At 35.1% G+C, this 22,003-nt stretch overlaps 1 protein-coding gene across 2 annotated transcripts in view; it reads left to right on the top strand.

The window, feature by feature from the left end:
• Positions 1–19,730, top strand: part of pbx4 (pre-B-cell leukemia transcription factor 4) — a 77,098-nt gene extending 57,368 nt beyond the window's left edge. For both annotated transcript variants that reach the window (XM_056454110.1, XM_056454111.1), the window contains 3 exons: positions 1,309–1,465; positions 9,932–10,018; positions 17,308–19,730. In XM_056454110.1, the coding sequence (XP_056310085.1) occupies positions 1,309–1,465; positions 9,932–9,975 (201 nt within the window). In that variant the 3' untranslated portion in view covers positions 9,976–10,018; positions 17,308–19,730. The remainder of the gene's footprint in view (positions 1–1,308; positions 1,466–9,931; positions 10,019–17,307) is intronic.
• The last annotated feature ends 2,273 nt before the right edge of the window (positions 19,731–22,003 follow it).

Here is a 22,003-nt window from a genome sequence, read left to right as displayed (position 1 = left end):
AAGACAGTGAAAGCCCAGACAGCAGCTGAAATTTCTCAGTAGCTATTCAGCAACCCTCTGCTTGTCATAAGTGTAAATGAATATTAGCTGCTTCAATCCAACATCTACATTAGCAGGATGATGAAGATGAAACCAGAGTGGACATTTCAGCAAGACAATGATCCAAAACACAGCCAAGGCAACTCTCAAATGCTTTCAGAGAAAGTAAATCAAGCTGTTGAATATCCCAACCAATCACCTGACTTTATCCCAATAGAAAATACAAAATAAGATCAGATTTGATCAGATAAGACCCAGAGAACCATCAAGATATCACACCTGAGCAATTCATGTTACTTCATTCTCCATATGAGAGGTGCCTTTAAGCTATCATCATATATTATCAGTAGTTCAGAACTTTCTCATTGTGCCATTTTATTGTTATTACACATTTTTCAAATTTAGTTTTTTTTTTTTTTTTGTATTGTTTGGATTTTTACCAAAATCTGGTTCAATTCCATGTCAACAGCTTCTTTAGAAATGTTATTCCCAAGACAAATCATGATGGGTTTAATACTTATTTTCCCGGCTGTATGCTTTAAATACTATAACTACTATAAAAATTTTACTAAACATACACAAACAGAAACTGTACAAACACTTTATATAAATACTCCCTTTACATGAAATTTTGCAGAACAAATATTTTAGACAACTAGAACATTTACTGAATTCTTCTTCCAGTCACTCATGCATTTCATAAAATTTTATGTAATTCTGACATGTTGTAAATCAAGCAGCTCTAACTTCTTCTCTACAGTGCATGGGGCTGTGTAATAAACCAGATGCATCGTCATGCAATTATAAAAGTGATGTGTTCAAAAGAAGTCAGATTTATAAAAAATAAACTTAAAAAAAAAAAATGTTGTCATGTACAAACCATTTGGTCTTTATTTTGCATGAGAATCCAATTCTTGGCACTGTAAATTACTTTGAATGCAGAAATTGCATATCAATATTAAACATATTTGTGCTGCCTAATGTTTTTAATGTTCACTATTGTACATTTAGACAGTTGAAAAGAACAATTATAACATGTCTTTTAAAACTTTTTACTTTCACTTTTGATCAATCTAACTTGTGCTTCTTGAAGCTGTGTATTAATTGTTTTATAAAGTGTAGTAAATCTTGTTTTCAGTGTCAGAATCATTCATATTGTAAAAAAAAAAAACATTATTTTTGCCCAATCCTGTGCTTTAATCTTTGTAATGTTCTGTAGACTGTAGACTGTTCTGAAATGCTAGTCTGATTGGAGTTGTTTTGCTTTAGGTCTCGAATTGGTTTGGCAACAAGAGAATTCGGTACAAGAAGAACATTGGTAAGTTCCAGGAGGAAGCAAACCTGTACGCCGTTAAAACAGCCGTGGACGCCGCCAATGTGTCGGCACAGGCCAGCCAGGCAAACTCTCCAGCAACACCCAACTCAGGTAAAGATCACAGCAGCCCAGCCATCATCTCTAGCAGATAGCAAAAGCACACCGCTGACCACAATCGCACTCACGCCTGCTGGCATTTACATTTCAACTTTCACTTTCACTTATACTCAAGTCTGGTCTCGTCTTTGTCATAATCTTTTCCCCTGTTCCCAGTCATACAGATAACGTGTGTGTTTGGTGCTCATTGTATTCTGCACTTACTGTACATCTAATCTTGTTGATCTGGTTTGTGCTGTCTGTTGACCTGATTTTATCTAGAGAACAGGTGTTTAGTAAACCTCCACTGTATAAAGACGTCATAGTTGAGTGCTTGTGGGCCTCAGGTGTTATTTTTGACAACATTTTTGAGGCTAATTATGTGGATGGCAGTAGGCTTGCATATGAGTTTGTGTATATACCATTTTGAGGCATGTAAACAATAAAATGGTCCTAAAGTATTTCTTCTTTTACATTTTTAATTTCCATATTTCCCGAGAATCCTAAAAGCTTCACATATTGATAATATAATAAATACTATGTTATGATAGCTGTTTTAACGTTGAGATATGATTGAATTTCCTCTTGTTATAGTTATTAAAATAGTTTGACAACAAGCAGGAAATGTTCATGGGCCAATGGCATCACCAAGTTGAAATGGTCTGTAATAGGGTGGCTTTAAACAAAGCTCATTAAGGCATAATTTAGTGTAGTGGTTCTCAAGCAGGGGGGTCGGGGCCACTAGAGACCCTCATCTAAAATGCATGATAAATTGCCCCTTAAACTGTATTTTTGTTTTTTTGAAAAAAAAAATAAATAAAAATCTCACAGCTATGAAAACGAAGAACATTGTCAGTTTCTCTGGGTTTTATTGCGGGTTTGAGTAAAATTATTTTAATATTTTTTTTCTATGCTTCAGATGGTAAATGCTCAGAATGACAAATGTTTTTGTTTTATTTAAAGTTTTATTTAATTGTATGTAAAAAGTAAACCACGAGAGAAAAGAGAATATTGTTACTACTGCACGATATTTGAAAAAAAAAAACTTAAATTGCGCTAGTTTATTTTTCTGCGATACAATCTGGGATTACGGAGTATAATTTCAGCAGCACTATTTGAAAAGAATGCTTAAAATTAGAATAAATGAGCTGATTTTATCGTAGAGTGCATCTGCATGGAATATAATAAACCGATCACAAGTGTTGATAAATACAAGAGAGCAAAGATTTAAATGAAATAAATTGTACTGTATGGTTATCTGAGAGTCGAGCAGTATTCAGGCACAAATTGAATAATCAAATGTAAATTTACACTGTATAGTGTATCTTCATCATATATGCACATAAATAAAACAAATCTTTCTTAAAGTTAAAAACATGATTTCTTGTGCCTAAATTCTTTAAAGTGGCTTAAAATCCTCACAAATATTTTAGACAACTAAAACATTTACTGTATTCTTCCAGTCACTTTCATTTATTTCATAATGTAATTCCGACGTGTTGTAAATCCAGCAGCTCTAACATCTCCACTGCAGTGCATGTGGCTGTGTAATAAACCACATGCCTTAAAACATATGCAGATGATAAACTAATTGATCAATTTATGGTTCAAATTTGCAATGACTCAACAAATCATGCATGGGTTAAATTGTGATTCCTGTTCAACTACAATATCAGAATCCTGACTATTGTGGATACACACATTGCGATATCGATTCTAAAACGATATATTGTGCAGCCCTACCTTGGAGTTTAAGGCCCCGTTTACACTAAATGTTTTAGTTTTAAAACGGTGTTTTAGAGTGAAAACGATCCATGTCCACACTGACGTTGCATCTAGCATTTCTAAAAAGCTTTCTGTCCGCACATCATGTGACCATACACAAACACACAGGCATTCACTGCAGCATGTGCGGAGGTCTGGGCTCCAGGCAGTCAGCGTGTGTTTTGAGCTCACCTCCCCAGGTGAGAGCATAGCACATCGGACAGTTCATCAAGAACTTGTCGCTGGATTTCATCTCACTATAGTTGTTAAACGTGATATTTAATTTATCCCATCTCTATCTAATGACTCTTTGGTCTTTTAAATCTATTACTTGTTCTTAGGTAACGTGTTTTGTCTGAGCACAATAATAAGTTAATATATTAAAGTAACCACTGATTATGCAATTGACTGATTGCTATATTGTATAAACTTATTGTATGTTATAATTTATAAAGGCCAATATTCATTATTTAAACTTACATACAGCAAAAGAGAGGGCATGTTTTGTATTTTTCACTGAAAATGAAAGGAGGCAGTTATGTTATAGCCTCCGCTTAGTTATAAATATGCATATAAATATAAATATATTAATAACTCATATAAATATGTAGCTACATGATGCCTTAATATTTTGGGTATCTGTTAAGTTGCTAATATCAAAATGAAAATAGGCAGTTCCTTTATATCATGTTTTTATTTATTAAGATAGTGAAGCAAAGTAGCCAGAGTGATGTGAATGGTTATAAAGTACAGTTTCCTATTGAAGATTTACCCGACGTATCCTCGGGAGTATCCTCTTTTCTATATCAAACTTGCAAAGTCTGAATTTAAGGAAAGTATGCAAGACTGAACTTTGTGTACTTCATATTTAGGAAAAAGTCCCAATCAGAATGTCTGCAGCCACACCTCAGTTTTCAGATAACTCCACTTTCCCCCATCCACACTGACACGGAGCAGCAGCATTTTAAAACCAAATCTACCTCTTCAACGTTTTCCAAAACGCTCCGTTTTCGGCACTTGAAAATTCCGGGGTAGTGTGGATGGAAGGCGTAACCGTGGCTAAACTAAAACGTATTCGTGTAAACAGGGCCTAGAAGATTGAGAACTACTAGTTCACGGTTACATCTGTTTTATGAACTTTATTTTATTTAAGGGATTTCGTGCTTTGTTTTACATCCATCATCTTACATGGAGAGATGAATAAGTCATGTTATTAGATTTAGACAATTTCACAGACTCTTTCATGAGGAAACTGCTGGTGGGTTGTGCATTGGTAAAAATGATTTTTTTTAAAGAGGAAATTAAACAACCAAACATTGACCAACAACAGGAAACGGAGAAATTCTCAAAATGGTTCTTATAGATTAATTTATAGAAACTGCTTGAAAACTAAAAGTGAAAACTAATTTTTCTTGTAAAAAAAAAAAAAAAAAAAAGTGGATGTGAAAAAGACTTAGTTCCCACTGTCAAGAACATTTTGTGAAATAAAAAGCTTCTGTCAACGTTAAAGATTTTTCATGGAAACATTGACACCAATAAAGAACCTTGATCTTTCTGAGAGGATTGGAGATTATAGACATAATTACATTGTTATCACATAATCACATCCATTCAGTCATAGTATTATATTTGAAAGCGACCCATACTGTAACAGTTCCGTTTTTTTCCCACCCACTCGTTGCGTCTGGCCATTAACATTCACTTTCATTTCTGGTTTTGCATGATTTTTCCATTAACTCTTTGTGTTTAACTATCACATTCTTCTCTTTTGCCTAAATTATCGATGCTGCGTGTCCTTTTTTATTTGTGGTTTTTATTTTCACATCCACACGTCACACACTCACTCAGACACACGGTTAGTGTAGCTGAACCTCTATTTGCTCAGGAAGCAGAATGGAGAAGGTAGGTGATTTAACTTGGTATTGTCATTTTAAACAATACATGCTCACCACATACATTTTTAAAAGCCACCTCCACATATCCTGCAACACATCCTGCAGTCGCCTCCCCAACAATACCCCACGTCATCAGCAGGAAGTGGAGTTGTATACCTTCATGTCCACATAAACATATACGTAGTGCTGGTCAAAATGATGAGAACACCCCAGCAAAAAAATGACCAAGTCTGTTATTTTTATCATTTGCTCCATTGACATAATAATCCAGTGAGATATTTGTATTTGCAAGGAGTCTGACATCATCATCCAGAACAAAGCAGTAGATCTCTGGGAGCTTCTTCAAGATGCTTCGAGTACCCTTGCTGCAAAGCAAACAGTTCTGCTCTAAGTTTTAGGTCCTGGTGTAAAATGAGAATAATCTAGTTACATAGATTATCAGCTAAATTTTGTTTGGATAAATTTAAATCACCATCCGATGTGACCACACCTTAGTCTTTCTTGAGGTAGATTTGCAGGAAGGATTCTTAAAGTGTCTTAGAGTTGTTGCCACAGATCTTTTGGTTTCAGAGGTCATTTGCAGAACGTTTTCTGCTAAAAACAGGAAACTTTTTATGCGCTTTGCCTGTTTGTTAACATGGAACAGCATTTTAAGGACTCGATTTAAGACTCATTTTAAAAAATGGGTTACAAAGTAGAGGTTTTTGATAAAGCTGCCACTGTTGTGTTCGTGTAAACACCAGAAGCGAGAGTCTTTGAAACAAGTGATGACAAAATGCATATGCATAGTATGTGTTAAAAAATGTGTGGAATAAAGACAAGTGTGAACATACTTGCAAAACAATGTTGGAGGACGTTGGTAGGGTTGTTGTAGCTCAAGTGTTTGTTAAAGCTTCATCATCGAAGGCTCTTCTTCACATTACAAATAACAGTGGAGACGCGTCAAACACACACTGCAAATTCGAAATAAACATGAGTGGCGTTATTTCGCTACAGGTACTGTTTAATAATGTGCCTAAATGCTGGTTTGGCATAAATAAACAGTGGTTTTGTCTGTTTTCACAGATAATTTTGAAAATGTTGCCACGTAAACATGAAACTTCTTAAAACAAATGAGAAAAACGTTACCAATTTTGGCTACATTGTTGCTGTGTAAAGTTTGAGGCCAGGACAAGCCAAGCTAATGAAAACCAATTGTGTTGAAAACCGATTGCGTATGAACACCAAATGGACGGTAGGCGACTGAAACTAGAGGGTGCGTTCTGCACCTGCATGAGAGGATGTATATTTCTGCACCTTCGGGGGGTAGTAATCCATTTTCTCATTTCGAAAAAGGAAACTGAAAGATGAAATGAGCACAAAGCATAAATGGAGAGGTATGCTCTAGATAATCTAGTGATCCGTGTTGATTGCAGATACTTGAGAAATGCAGCGTAATTACAGCAAGCTTTTTTGTGCTCTTTAATGACTTGAATTTTTTTTTAATTGGGTATGTCACTTCAGTTTTTGATCTTGTGTTCTAATTCATTGGTAACTAACCAATCAGAGCGCGTTCTTCATTGGACAGCCGATGCAGATTCTACATGCTGAATCAGGCCAAGTCAATCGGACGATAACTCGACAAATACCGATGTGTTGAAAACACCAAAGCAACTAGCCTGACCCGTGGCCCAACAAAGCCCAATGACAGCTTGCTGTATCCTGGCTTTTAAACTGGATTTTTAGGAGACCAGGGAAAAAAGCAGTTCACACTGTCAGCCGAAATGAGGTTACATGTATTCAAAAGATCTTCTGCCAACGCTATGAAGATGACTTTTTGCACCCAAGCCAACTTGTGGACACGTTGAATGTAAATCTGCCTGTAGTCTGTCTCCGTTTGTTTGGTTTCTTCATGATGAAGCTGAGAACAGATCTGTGTGTGGAGCACTGGCTGCTTTCAGACTCCTTATGCAAAGCAAAGATCTCACTAGATTTGTCATAAGTATTATCAAAAAATATTGTTTGGACATATTACACCAAAAGAGAAACATTACACCAGGGGTTCTCAAACTCAGTCCTAGAGGGCCCGTGTTCTGCAGATTTTAGCTCCATCTTGCCTCAACACACCTGCAAGGATGTTTTTAGTGAGCCTAGTAAGAGCTTGATTAGCTAGCCCAGGTGTGTCTGATTGGGGTTGGAGCTAAAATCTGCAGGACACCGGACCTCCAGGATCAAGATTGAGAACCCCTGCACTACACCAAAAGAGGAATTACTGACTAAAACCCATTGTGGAGCTCTTCAATAGTGTTGCATTTACATAATTTCAGCTTCCCGTTGTCCACCTGTTTTTGCCGTCTCTAGTCTAGTCAATGTAAATAGTTGAAAGTCTTGGATTTTTTGGAATGTAGCCAGTCTTGATTTTCATGCCCTCACACAGACGTATACAAACACGCCACTGTAAGCTCTTGAAAAGCTGAGCAGGGCACAGCTGTGTGCCTGATGGGCTGCGTATATATATATATCGCCCGCAGGGTCGTCTGGCTCGTACAGCCTCTCTCACGCAGGAGATTCGTACCTGGGTCTGCGTTCACTTAACGGGGATGGCATCAGCGTCACTCCTGCTGTGCCCCAGCAGCAGCAGCAGGTAGGCACTGAGGATCATCCCTCAATGCCCTTCCTCCTCCATAACCTGCCCAGTGTAGTGCTCTCCTTCCTCCCTCCCCAAAATTGCAGTCCTGACCCCGCCACACATCCTGCCTCGGAGAATAGAGCTCCATCCTGAGCAGTGAACTTTCCTGTGACTCTCCTCCATTTCATGTCCTCATCACTCATTCACAGTCACGTCTTTGCCAATCCCGTGTCTCCTTCCTGCTAGACAACTTGTTTTCTTGGGTGCCTTTTGTATTTGTCAGGGCTCAACAATAAGGATGAACTGATGCCAATGAGACAAACTACAATTGAATTTGAATGACATGAGTCCTCTTCAGATGGCAATTGTTTCTCATGAGGATATCTGTAAGAATAAAGTAAAACTCTATAGCTTCTCATTGATTGAGAATGCCTTAAAAAAATATTTGTGGTGGATGTCAATCCTATGAAACTGAGTGTCTCTCGTGGTGAATTACCTAAAATGTTAATGGACTTAATGGTTTGATAATATTGACTTCCTCAAAATTCTTCTAAATAGCTCCGTTTGAATTGATATCTTGATGCAGATTTTTTTAAGCTTTCTATCACTTTCCGCACTGTATGCGACTGGCCGACCAGATGTGATGTATTCCACTTGTCCAAGCAGGTCCGTGCGCACGAGATGAGAAATAGTAGTTTTTTCTTTGTTTTCTGACTTAAAGCCTAAAAAAAAACATTTCTATTCAAAAATGAGTAATAAAAAACAGTCCACATTCTCTCCAAAATCTTGAGCGGTCTATAAGTTTCTAATATTCATTCATTCAACCATCGTGAACGCACAGAGAATAAAGGCTCTTGCTTTTGCAGTCCTCTATTTCGGACACTGTGAGATTCAGCTTCTCTTTCATGGTGCATGACAAAACCAAAAATTCTGTGCGACTGCCACAAGGGGTGTATTCCGACAGTCGTGTCCGAATGTCATGTGCAGTGGAAAGGCTGCTTTAGTTAAGTTAGTTTTCCATGGGTGGTGAGATAAGTAAGCTACAACTAAAAAGATACATTTAAACTTTACACTATATAAGTAAGTTTAACCATCATTTTTTATTAGGCAGGGATCCAATTATCAATAATCCATCTAAAAAAACTTTTTTTTTTCTCGCAAACAGACACAATCACAAAAGCTTTTAGACATTTACAGAAGCTACAAACAATTACATAATTCCTCATGACAACAGGACAACATGATCATATGATCATCCATTTATACAAAAGCTATTTGCAGTAAGGGGGAGTGGACATAATATTTATAAATATGCATGAAACCTAAGTTTTTATGAGAGAAATATGTTCGGTAAAAAATAATTTTTTTAAATTGACATTAAAATAATAAAAAAATAGCTTCTTCTTTTTTTTGTGGCAAGCAAAAAACAAATTCCATTGCCTCAAGTTGAATCCTAAGTGTTTACCACTGTATTAGTCTAAAATTGTATTCATAATGGTCTTAAAAAGGTCTTAAAGTCTTAAATTTGACTTTTAAACCTGCAGAAACCCTGATTAGAATAAAATGATGTTGCATTCCTGTTTTCCAAATATGTTTGGGCTAGGTTTTTATTTTTGAAAAATCGTCTCTTTAATAAGACTTATAATGGTGTTTAATTAGAATGATATATTTTTACTGGAAATACATTTATTACATTCTAACATCAAAAATATGGTGAAATAATAATTGTCTCTTTGGTGAGTAAAAATATCAGTGTAAATCCTTATTGTTGAGTTCTATGTATTGTTCTGATGGTGTTTTTATGCTTGTAAAGGGAATAAACCCTAATATCATGAAATAGTTTTTTGCATCTTACCAATATCAAAATACTTTTGATTCTGCCCCCATCTTAAGTTTTAAGTTGTGCTGTGACATACACGTGGACTGGTTTCAGATGAAATGTGTATAATATATTCACACATAAATTAGCATAACATCAGATGTGCAATTTTTAAGATCCTTTTTTATTTGTTGCATTAGAGAAAGATTCAGGTATGAGATTGCACACACACACACACACCCATCCATTACACCTGTGCTGTAGTTTGATTTATTTTTTTTGTGTTGCACATGCACTCAAATCATTACCATAATGTAATAGCAGCACTGGTGTTTATTGGTGTTGTGTAACCTGTGTTTGGAGTGCTAACGTGCGGTTGCTGTGCGTTTCTCCAGGTGGATATCCTGCACCGTGCTACACACCTGACGGCAGGCTATGAAGATCTATCAGCAAGTCCTCTTTACACCCCACACCGTCTAGACGTGAGTACAACTCGCACACATAAGCGAGAGTCTCTGTGGTCAGACGTAGGCTGTCAGATCATTGACTTCATCTTTCTGCAATTTGTAGCTGTTATGTTTCCTGTTTGAACACAGACATTATTCTTTGGGAGTCTCAAGTTATTTATCAGTAGCTACATCTCATTTTTTTGGGATAGTTTTCCAAAACACTGCAGTAAATCGGTTGTAAACCACTGTGAATTTCCTTCTTGTTGAACACAAATATGAGCTATATTGAAGAATGTTGGGAAAAAGCAGCCATCAACCTCCATAGTAGGAAACAAATGGGAATGTGCTGTTTTTTGTGCTTTTTCGAACGGGTTTAGAAGAAATCATGACAATTTTTAGTTTTGGGTGAACTGTCCCTTTAAGTGTCAAAATGCTGCAAACTAAACTTAGCCTAAGCTAAAATGTTGAGCTTAAACACACATTAAAAGGAAATAAGTGTCTGTATCTGCAGGTATCGTGAGTCTATATTTAGCATTCAAATAAGGGAAACCAACACTAGGCTTGAAGTACAGGCTAGATGTACAAACCCTAAAAGCAAAGCAGCTCTCGCTCTACCAGTTTGAGTATAAATGATGTTGATCACTTCATGAAAATATTTAGCACATTGAAGTGCTCTGGTAGGTTGACATAACCTTAAAGTGTCTTGAAGTTTAGATTCACAAAAGTACAAGAAAAAAACAATAATAAAATGAGTAGAATGAGCAAAAGTCTGATATTGTATATAAAACTATAGCTGATATATTGGATAATATATACCGCAGGGAAAATAAGCAATAAACACTCACCATTTTTCTCAGAAAACTGATTTTTAAAAGTGCTTTTGACTTGCAAAGAAAACGATATTCATTAATTTACAATTTAAACTACGTGTAATAAAATGAAGTGACGCAAAGAAAAAGTATTGAACACACGAAGAAAGGGAGGTGTAGAGGCAGTGAAAGCCCAGACAGCAGCTGAAATCTCTCAGTAGTTATTCAGCAACCCACTGCCCTCTGTTATTGTAAATGAAAATTAGCTGCTTCCTGCTAATGTAGATGTTGGACTGAAGATTTTTCTCAAAGCTTTAAGAGAAAGAAAATCAAGCTGTAGAATGGCCCAGCCAATCACCTGACTTGGATTCGAATAATATAATACAAAATAAATTTTCCTTGTGTCATTTCATTATTACATATTTTTTTTAGATTTGTTTTGTTTTTGTTTTTGTTTATTTTTTTTTTTTTCAAAATCTGGTTATTTGCAGGAAAAAACATGAGGTGTTCAATACATTTTCCCCCCTTTGTATGTGCGAAAATATATAAAAGGACCACAAATTGAGTTTTGATGCATTTACAGTTGAAAATGTACAAAATGTGTTTATGAAACAAACTTTATTAACCTTTGAATGATTTTTGACATAAAAGAAAAATCAATAATCTTGAATCATACAATGTATTTTTGGGTATTGCCAAAAATATACTCACGCAACATAAGACATGAGTTATAACTTATGCTCACGCAACATAAGACATGAGTTATAGCTTATACTCACGCAACATAAGACATGAGTTATAACTTATGCTCACGCAACATAAGACATGAGTTATAGCTTATGCTCACGCAACATAAGACATGAGTTATAACTTATGCTCACGCAACATAAGACATGAGTTATAGCTTATACTCACGCAACATAAGACATGAGTTATAACTTATGCTCACGCAACATAAGACATGAGTTATAGCTTATACTCACGCAACATAAGACATGAGTTATAAAGTATACTCACGCAACATAAGACATGAGTTATAACTTATAATCACGCAACATAAGACATGAGTTATAACTTATAATATACTCGCACAACGTAAGACATGAGTTATAGCTTATACTCACGCAACATAAGACATGAGTTATAAAGTATACTCACGCAACATAAGACATGAGTTATAAAGTATACTCACGCAACATAAGACATGAGTTATAACTTATACTCACGCAACATAAGACATGAGTTATAACTTATAATATACTCGCACAACTTAAGACATGAGTTATAACTTATGCTCACGCAACATAAGACATGAGTTATAGCTTATAATATACTCGCACAACTTAAGACATGAGTTATAACTTATACTCACGCAACATAAGACATGAGTTATAGCTTATAATATACTCACGCAACATAAGACATGAGTTATAGCTTATACTCACGCAACATAAGACATGAGTTATAGCTTATACTCACGCAACATAAGACATGAGTTATAGCTTATACTCACGCAACATAAGACATGAGTTATAGCTTATACTCACACAACATAAGACATGAGTTATAACTTATACTCACGCAACATAAGACATGAGTTATAACTTATACTCATGCAACATAAGACATGAGTTATAACTTATACTCATGCAACATAAGACATGAGTTATAACTTATAATATAATCGCGCAACATAAGACATGAGTTATAACTTATAATATACTCGCGCAACATAAGACATGAGTTATAACTTATACTCACGCAACATAAGACATGAGTTATAACTTATACTCACGCAACATAAGACATGAGTTATAGCTTATAATATACTCACGCAACATAAGACATGAGTTATAGCTTATAATATACTCGCGCAACATAAGACATGAGTTATAGCTTATAATATACTCGCGCAACATAAGACATGAGTTATAACTTATACTCACGCAACATAAGACATGAGTTATAGCTTATAATATACTCACGCAACATAAGACATGAGTTATATCTTATAATATACTCGTGCAACATAAGACATGAGTTATAGCTTATAATATACTCACGCAACATAAGACATGAGTTATAGCTTATAATATACTGACGCAACATAAGACATGAGTTATAACTTATACTCACGCAACATAAGACATGAGTTATATTTTATAATATACTCGTGCAACATAAGACATGAGTTATAGCTTATAATATACTCACGCAACATAAGACATGAGTTATAGCTTATAATATACTCACGCAACATAAGACATGAGTTATAACTTATACTCACGCAACATAAGACATGAGTTATAGCTTATAATATACTCACGCAACATAAGACATGAGTTATAACTTATACTCACGCAACATAGGACATGAGTTATATCTTATAATATACTCGTGCAACATAAGACATGAGTTATAGCTTATAATATACTCACGCAACATAAGACATGAGTTATAGCTTATAATATACTGACGCAACATAAGACATGAGTTATAACTTATACTCACGCAACATAAGACATGAGTTATATCTTATAATATACTCGTGCAACATAAGACATGAGTTATAACTTATACTCACGCAACATAAGACATGAGTTATATCTTATAATATACTCGTGCAACATAAGACATGAGTTATAGCTTATAATATACTCGCGCAACATAAGACATGAGTTATAGCTTATAATATACTCGCGCAACATAAGACATGAGTCATAACTTATACTCACGCAACATAAGACATGAGTTATATCTTATAATATACTCGTGCAACATAAGACATGAGTTATATCTTATAATATACTCGTGCAACATAAGACATGAGTTATAGCTTATAATATACTCACGCAACATAAGACATGAGTTATAGCTTATAATATACTCACGCAACATAAGACATGAGTTATAGCTTATAATATACTCACGCAACATAAGACATGAGTTATAGCTTATAATATACTCACGCAACATAAGACATGAGTTATAACTTATACTCACGCAACATAAGACATGAGTTATATCTTATAATATACTCGTGCAACATAAGACATGAGTTATAGCTTATAATATACTCACGCAACATAAGACATGAGTTATAGCTTATAATATACTCACGCAACATAAGACATGAGTTATAGCTTATAATATACTCACGCAACATAAGACATGAGTTATAGCTTATAATATACTCACGCAACATAAGACATGAGTTATAGCTTATAATATACTCACGCAACATAAGACATGAGTTATAGCTTATAATATACTCGCGCAACATAAGACATGAGTTATAACTTATACTCACGCAACATAAGACATGAGTTATATCTTATAATATACTCGTGCAACATAAGACATGAGTTATAGCTTATAATATACTCACGCAACATAAGACATGAGTTATAGCTTATAATATACTCACGCAACATAAGACATGAGTTATAGCTTATAATATACTGGCGCAACATAAGACATGAGTTATAACTTATACTCACGCAACATAAGACATGAGTTATATCTTATAATATATTCGTGCAACATAAGACATGAGTTATAGCTTATAATATACTCACGCAACATAAGACATGAGTTATAGCTTATACTCACGCAACATAAGACATGAGTTATAGCTTATAATATACTCACGCAACATAAGACATGAGTTATAGCTTATAATATACTCACGCAACATAAGACATGAGTTATAGCTTATACTCACGCAACATAAGACATGAGTTATATCTTATAATATACTCGTGCAACATAAGACATGAGTTATAGCTTATAATATACTCACGCAACATAAGACATGAGTTATAGCTTATGATATACTCACGCAACATAAGACATGAGTTATAGCTTATGATATACTCACGCAACATAAGACATGAGTTATAGCTTATAATATACTCACGCAACATAAGACATGAGTTATAGCTTATAATATACTCCCGCAACATAAGACATGAGTTATAACTTATACTCACGCAACATAAGACATGAGTTATATCTTATAATATACTCGTGCAACATAAGACATGAGTTATAGCTTATAATATACTCACGCAACATAAGACATGAGTTATAGCTTATAATATACTCACGCAACATAAGACATGAGTTATAACTTATACTCACGCAACATAAGACATGAGTTATATCTTATAATATACTCGTGCAACATAAGACATGAGTTATAGCTTATAATATACTCACGCAACATAAGACATGAGTTATATCTTATAATATACTCGTGCAACATAAGACATGAGTTATAGCTTATAATATACTCACGCAACATAAGACATGAGTTATAGCTTATAATATACTCACGCAACATAAGACATGAGTTATAACTTATACTCACGCAACATAAGACATGAGTTATATCTTATAATATACTCGTGCAACATAAGACATGAGTTATAGCTTATAATATACTCACGCAACATAAGACATGAGATATAGCTTATAATATACTCACGCAACATAAGACATGAGTTATAGCTTATAATATACTCACGCAACATAAGACATGAGTTATAGCTTATAATATACTCGCGCAACATAAGACATGAGTTATAGCTTATAATATACTCGCGCAACATAAGACATGAGTTATAACTTATACTCACGCAACATAAGACATGAGTTATATCTTATAATATATTCGTGCAACATAAGACATGAGTTATAGCTTATAATATACTCACGCAACATAAGACATGAGTTATAGCTTATAATATACTCACGCAACATAAGACATGAGTTATAGCTTATAATATACTCACGCAACATAAGACATGAGTTATAACTTATACTCACGCAACATAAGACATGAGTTATATCTTATAATATATTCGTGCAACATAAGACATGAGTTATAGCTTATAATATACTCACGCAACATAAGACATGAGTTATAGCTTATAATATACTCACGCAACATAAGACATGAGATATAGCTTATAATATACTCACGCAACATAAGACATGAGTTATAGCTTATAATATACTCACGCAACATAAGACATGAGTTATAGCTTATAATATACTCACGCAACATAAGACATGAGTTATAGCTTATAATATACTCGCGCAACATAAGACATGAGTTATAACTTATACTCACGCAACATAAGACATGAGTTATATCTTATAATATATTCGTGCAACATAAGACATGAGTTATAGCTTATAATATACTCACGCAACATAAGACATGAGTTATAGCTTATAATATACTCACGCAACATAAGACATGAGTTATAGCTTATAATATACTCACGCAACATAAGACATGAGATATAACTTATACTCGCGCAACATAAGACATGAGTTATAACTTATACTCGCGCAACATAAGACATGAGTTATAACTTATACTCATGCAACATAAGACATGAGTTATAACTTATACTCACGCAACATAAGACATGAGTTATAGCTTATACTCATGCAATTGCATTGCAAACATTAAATACAAGTTAAAAAGGTATTACTTTTTCATATATTAAGGTTTTAGTTATGATACTCCCAAAATCATTCCACATAAATCCTCCTAAATTTTTACCAAAATTCTGCACAGAAACAGCAAAAAATGTCCGCAAATTCTGTCTGGCCCTAGACATGAGTTATAACTTATAATATACTCACGCAACATAAGACATGAGTTATAATTTAACCATGCAACATAAGTTGTAATGTATTTTTTAAAAATTGGCAAAAAAACAAAAAAACACACTACATTAGACATAAGTTGCGTGGGTATATTACTTATAACTTAAGACATAACTTGCAGACATTTTTTGCTATTTCTGATTTTTTTTTGATTTTTTTTAGATAATCTGCGTATTTATTTGGAATTATTTTGGGAGTATCGTAATTTTAAAAAAATTTATATATGAAATAAAAAAAATAGTGCATTTTTAGCTTCTATTTAATGTTCACAATGCAAATCCAATCAGATCCACTTATTTGGTAAACAAAGCTAGTCTCTCATATAATATCTCTACTAAAAGACTTAAAATATAACTTTACAAACTGTATTGTAAATAAATCATATCAACATCTTCATATTAGTCAATAATATTAGTGAAATTAATTTAGGAACTGAATAAATATACATTTACACACATTGACTCAAGTAAATAAATAGACTCAATGATGGGCTAAAAATCTGTGGATTTCTGCATGCACAGATTACACGTTGGCCTAGTTCTAAGTTAAAATATACCCACGCAACAGAAGTTAAAATATAACCACACAGCATAAGTCAAGTTCTAATATTCTCACACAACAAATTTTGTGGTCCAAGTAATTTCAGAGCTTGAAAAAAATATATATGCAAGCGGCCATTTTAGCAAAATTTTGAAATGTCACGTTTATCGTAACGTTGTATATCGTGGCGTTGTATGTCATATGTGTTATTTGCATATATTGCTTATATATCAGATTTCTATACAAGTACTGCTTTGCCTCACACTGTCATTGTGACTCTCTCCACAGGCTAACAACAGCTGGCAAGACAACACCAACCCTTCCTCCATCACCTCTCCACCAGGAGCACCCGGCAGCATCCACTCCGACACCTCCAGCTAATCACACACACACACACACACACACACAATGGTCTTCCTCCGTCCTCGTCCACCTCCACACACACACACACACACACACACACACACACACACGTGTCTCGTTCTCTGAGGACGAGTCTGAAAGCATGACTCGTCTCCTGGATCAAACCCCTCTACGATGGCGATTACGCAACTACTCCCTCCTCGCTTGTACCAAAGTGCTGTCAACGGTTGTTTCACTTTTCCGCACGTCGAAGAGCAACCTCAGACAACTGAACGCCCATCCAGTCTGCTTTTCACTATGATTTCCGCTACGTTGCGTTAAGCACAAATCCTGTCACTAAACACTCTGAGCTGGTGTTCGGTTGGAGAGGAGTTAAAGGTACGCTGGACCTATGAACACTTTGATTTCCAGTTCAGCTGAACGCAAAGAGCGACCGCTCTCCGTTTTTAATTTTCGCCACAGTATTCGTTTCTCTCGCCCGCAGCACGAAGATGCACCAGCCACCAAATAAAAAGACTCGATAAGAACTAGACCTCGCGTTGGTAAAACGGGGTCACTCGGATGGACGGATAAGCTGGAGTATTGGTTTGGGGTATTGGTTCGGGGAACAGGGGGTGGGTGTTTAGAAATATTTTTAAAGGGAAAGATGATGATAAAAAAAAGCGATATTCCACTGTCTTCCATGCATGTAGGGTGTGTTGAGATGTTTTAGTGATTCCATTTAGCCTAATGTTACGTTTTTCTTTTCGTTTTTTTCCTTTCGTTTTTTAATAAACAAAAAACAACAAAAAAAAACTACTAAATATACTATAAAAGGAGAGGGTGGGAAAGTAACAGACCAAATAAACAAGTGAACAAGTAAAAGGACGTCATACTGCCCAGTGATCCAGTGCTTCGGGCTGGGGTTTGGTTTCTCTAGGGTTTCCGTGGTATTTTAAATAGCACGTTTTTTTTCATCTGTGACACACACACTGCAGCCTCTCGTCTTACTGGTGTGTGTTGTGTGTTTTCTAAGGGTTGGGTTGTCTCGTCACTCACTCGTGCTTTTGAACTGATTGTATTGTACGTGCAATTGAAAGCACCTGTTTCTTGGTAAAGCATGCTGTCTCTCTTTAATTTGACCTTTTTTATTTTTACGTTTTCGTTTTGTTGTTGTTGCCTACAATTTCACTAAACGAAGGAACTCTGTTTTTTTGGTAATCAGTTAACATAGCCAAGCAACAAGGGCTTTTCTCCTGTCGAAATTTAACCAAAAATAAGCACTGGATGTGTTGTGATTTGAAACAGATGGACTAAAGCTTGTAGAGGAATTTTTGAGTTTTCCCGACGTTACAGAGAACGAGTTGTTTGTGTTGTTCCTGGGACTTTTTTTTTATTACGTTTCTTCGTTTATTTTCTCTTCATTGGCGGAAGCAGCAGGGCGTTTTTGATATATGAATGGAAATTCTATATATTACACAAAGGACTAAATAAGGTTGAAATGTAAATTGGGGTTTTGTTTATATATGTACACATGGAAAAACAAACTCTGAGGAGCTTTTCAAGCGATTCTTCAAGATCATCATCGTGTCCTCTATAGATTAGTTCGAAACATTTCATATGGATATCTCCGACTAATGCTATTACTACACCAAAATTTCTTTCTTTTCTTTTTTCTATCAGTCATCTATGGATGTCACTGTACAGATTGTGGAATGTTTCAGTGTATTTTTCTCTTTTTGTATGCTTTTGCTTTTGTTTTTTTATTATTTTTAATCGCTGGGGGTTTTTGGAGTAACATTTGTTAGTCTTTGTAATATTCATTTTAGCGTTTCAGTTACCTTTTATTTGGATCGGGAGTCTCGAGTGTTATTTTGTTCGTGTGGTTTTGTCAAAGCTGATGGCGTTTGTTTGAAGTGCCGTTAAACAAATTTTACAGGATCAAATGTCTGATTTGAGTATCCGCATAAGCTACGCTGCAGACGATACGATACACTACATGTTGGACAATTTGTCACACAACTCTTGGATATTGTGGATTGTGATCAGAGATGGAATCCGCAGCACCGACTCAAACGCCATCAGCGTTTTATTTCTCGATTTTTATTATTATTATTATTATTTTACTAGAATTGTAGTACACGCTTCCTTCTGTATTTACCATTCTCTCCCTCCTCTCTACCTCTCCTCTCTCCATTTCACTTGTATATAAACCCCACCATTTTCAGACTTGGTAGTCTGTATAAACTCCTTTTATACCTCAACTTTAGAACTGTTCTAGTGAGAGAGAAAAAAAAGAAATATGAGAAAATTGTAGTGTTCCTTATTAGAAAAACAAAAACTAATAAAATAATCTAGTGTGCTTTTGAGCCTGTAGTTCTTTCCTTGTTGCTGTTCGTTAAGGGGCTGATTTGCATGTTGCCATGCGTAAAATGATCTCGTTACTGCGGTTATGAATGAGTCTGCCATCTTTCAGCCAATTGTGTCGCCCTGTCTGAATATTTATGCGGCGTAAGGACAATAATATGAGGATCACAATAAATCAGACCTTTTCTTCTCATCTCAAATTGATTACGCGCTCTGTAACAACTTGGCCTGCTGAAATGAAACAAAGCCCCGCAGTCTGCACAAAGTAAAATTAGAAACCGCAAAAACAAAACGAGGCCATCGTTTCAGGTGGAGCTTTCTATTTGCAAACATTTCAGCAGAAGCAGAGTCAGTTATTTATAATCATTACTACATGATCAAGAAAACAAGTGCTTTTTTGGGGCCTGCAGAATGTGGTGTGCTTATGACAGGGCCCCCCTATTCTTTTTTAGTTGAGTATTTTAAGGCCAGTTTTAAAGCGTTAGTATCCTCAAGTCCTTACAATCCCCCTAAGACTTTAGTTCATAGTTCATATGTCTCAAACTGGATTCCTGGAGGGCCGCAACTCTGCACAGTTTTGCTCCAACCCTAATCAAACACAGCTGATCCAAATAATCAAGGTGTTAAAAACTACCAGAGACTATTAAGCAGGTGTGAGTTGGAGGTTGTTGGAGCTAAACTATGCAGAGCTGCGGCTCTCCAGGAATTGAGTTTGAGACGATTGTAATTTAGATGAAACCCAGGAGCTCTCTGATCCTCCATAGACAGCAATGGTCCTGATTCATTCAGAGTTTATATGAATCAAACTTTATATGAATGGTCCTGACTTATTCAAAGGCCAGAAAAGTAAACAAAAACATTTCATGTTACTTCAGCTATAATGATACATGAACACTTTTGTTCACCAAAACACTTTTTGTTGGCCTGTATCCTCAATTAGATCAAATTACAGTGTCTGGACTTTAGGTTGCCCCCTTTATTAGGACTCCTGCTGTCTGTGGAGGTTGAGAGAGCTCTCATCTAAAATATCTCAATTTGAGTTCTCAAGAGGAATGAAGCTCTCAGGGCAGTGGGTTGGATCAATGTAAGAGTGGGTAATTAATAACAGAATATTCATTTTTGGCTGAAATAATGCTTTAAAGAACAAGTGCTATTTGTGTAAATGGTTTCATGCCAGTAGTCTCTTGCAAAACAAGTTTGAGTTAAGACAACTATGTAGTCCTGCAGTTTGTTGTTTACTAAAAATGGTACATTTAAATTTGCATTTTTAAAAGTTTCATAAAGGAATCTTTGAGGTTCACTATCAATGAGATTCTTTCATAAGCATCAACGCATATAATATATAATATATATCATTTACTCATACTTGTTCCAAACCTGTTTGAATTACTTTCATCTGTTGAACACACAAGGAGATATTTTGAAAAAATGTGGATATGCACATTAAAAACAATCGTTTGATGGACACGCCAAAATGCACATCAATTTTGAAAATGCGCATTAAAAACATCTTAAAAACACTGAGTAGGATAAACTTAATTAAATATGAAAATGTGTGCATAAACTATAATGGAAACATTTTTACTGAACAAATTCTAGTATGTGCATTACAAAAAGGTCATGTGATTTTGTTATAAGAGATCATGTGATGATGAAAATGTGTGTGAATGGACAAACCAGCAGGCTGAGCACATTGTAAAACATCTGAAATGTTGATGTGGTCATTTTAAAACGCCTTAACAGTATTAGTATTAGTGTTATTATATTTTTAATGACCTCCAGGATTAAGAGCGTCTGTGCTCCGCGTCTCACGTCTTTAAATGTCACCACATATTCGTTGTCTTTCGGCATCGTCTTCAAGTCATTTATTAAATAAAGATAAGCTTGACGCAGCTTCTCGTACTGCAGCAAATTCTGTTTTTACTGTTGATAATCAGGAAGTGACGATTTTGTTGACTCATTAGATGGAAACGCTGCTTTATTCACAAGTCTTTTATGCGATATTCCAGTTTTGAGTATAACCTTTATTCGCATTTTTGGATGGAAACATAGCTATTGAGTATTGTTTTTTCATATTATGGAAGTCAATGCTTGTTACAATTTTCTAACTTCAAAATATCTTCTTTTGTGTTCAACATATGAAAGAACGGATCTCATAAAAGTTTAAAACCACTTGAGGGGGAGATAAATTTACATTTTGAACCGAAATTATTTGCATTTTGATTTACTCAACAACAAAAATAATAATAGTAATAATAATAATTTGTTAAAACGA

Source organism: Danio aesculapii, chromosome 3, assembly GCF_903798145.1.
Source record: "Danio aesculapii chromosome 3, fDanAes4.1, whole genome shotgun sequence".
NCBI lineage: Eukaryota > Metazoa > Chordata > Actinopteri > Cypriniformes > Danionidae > Danio > Danio aesculapii.
The sequence above is the reverse complement of the archived record's forward strand: the minus strand, read 5'-3'. Positions and strand labels throughout refer to the sequence as shown.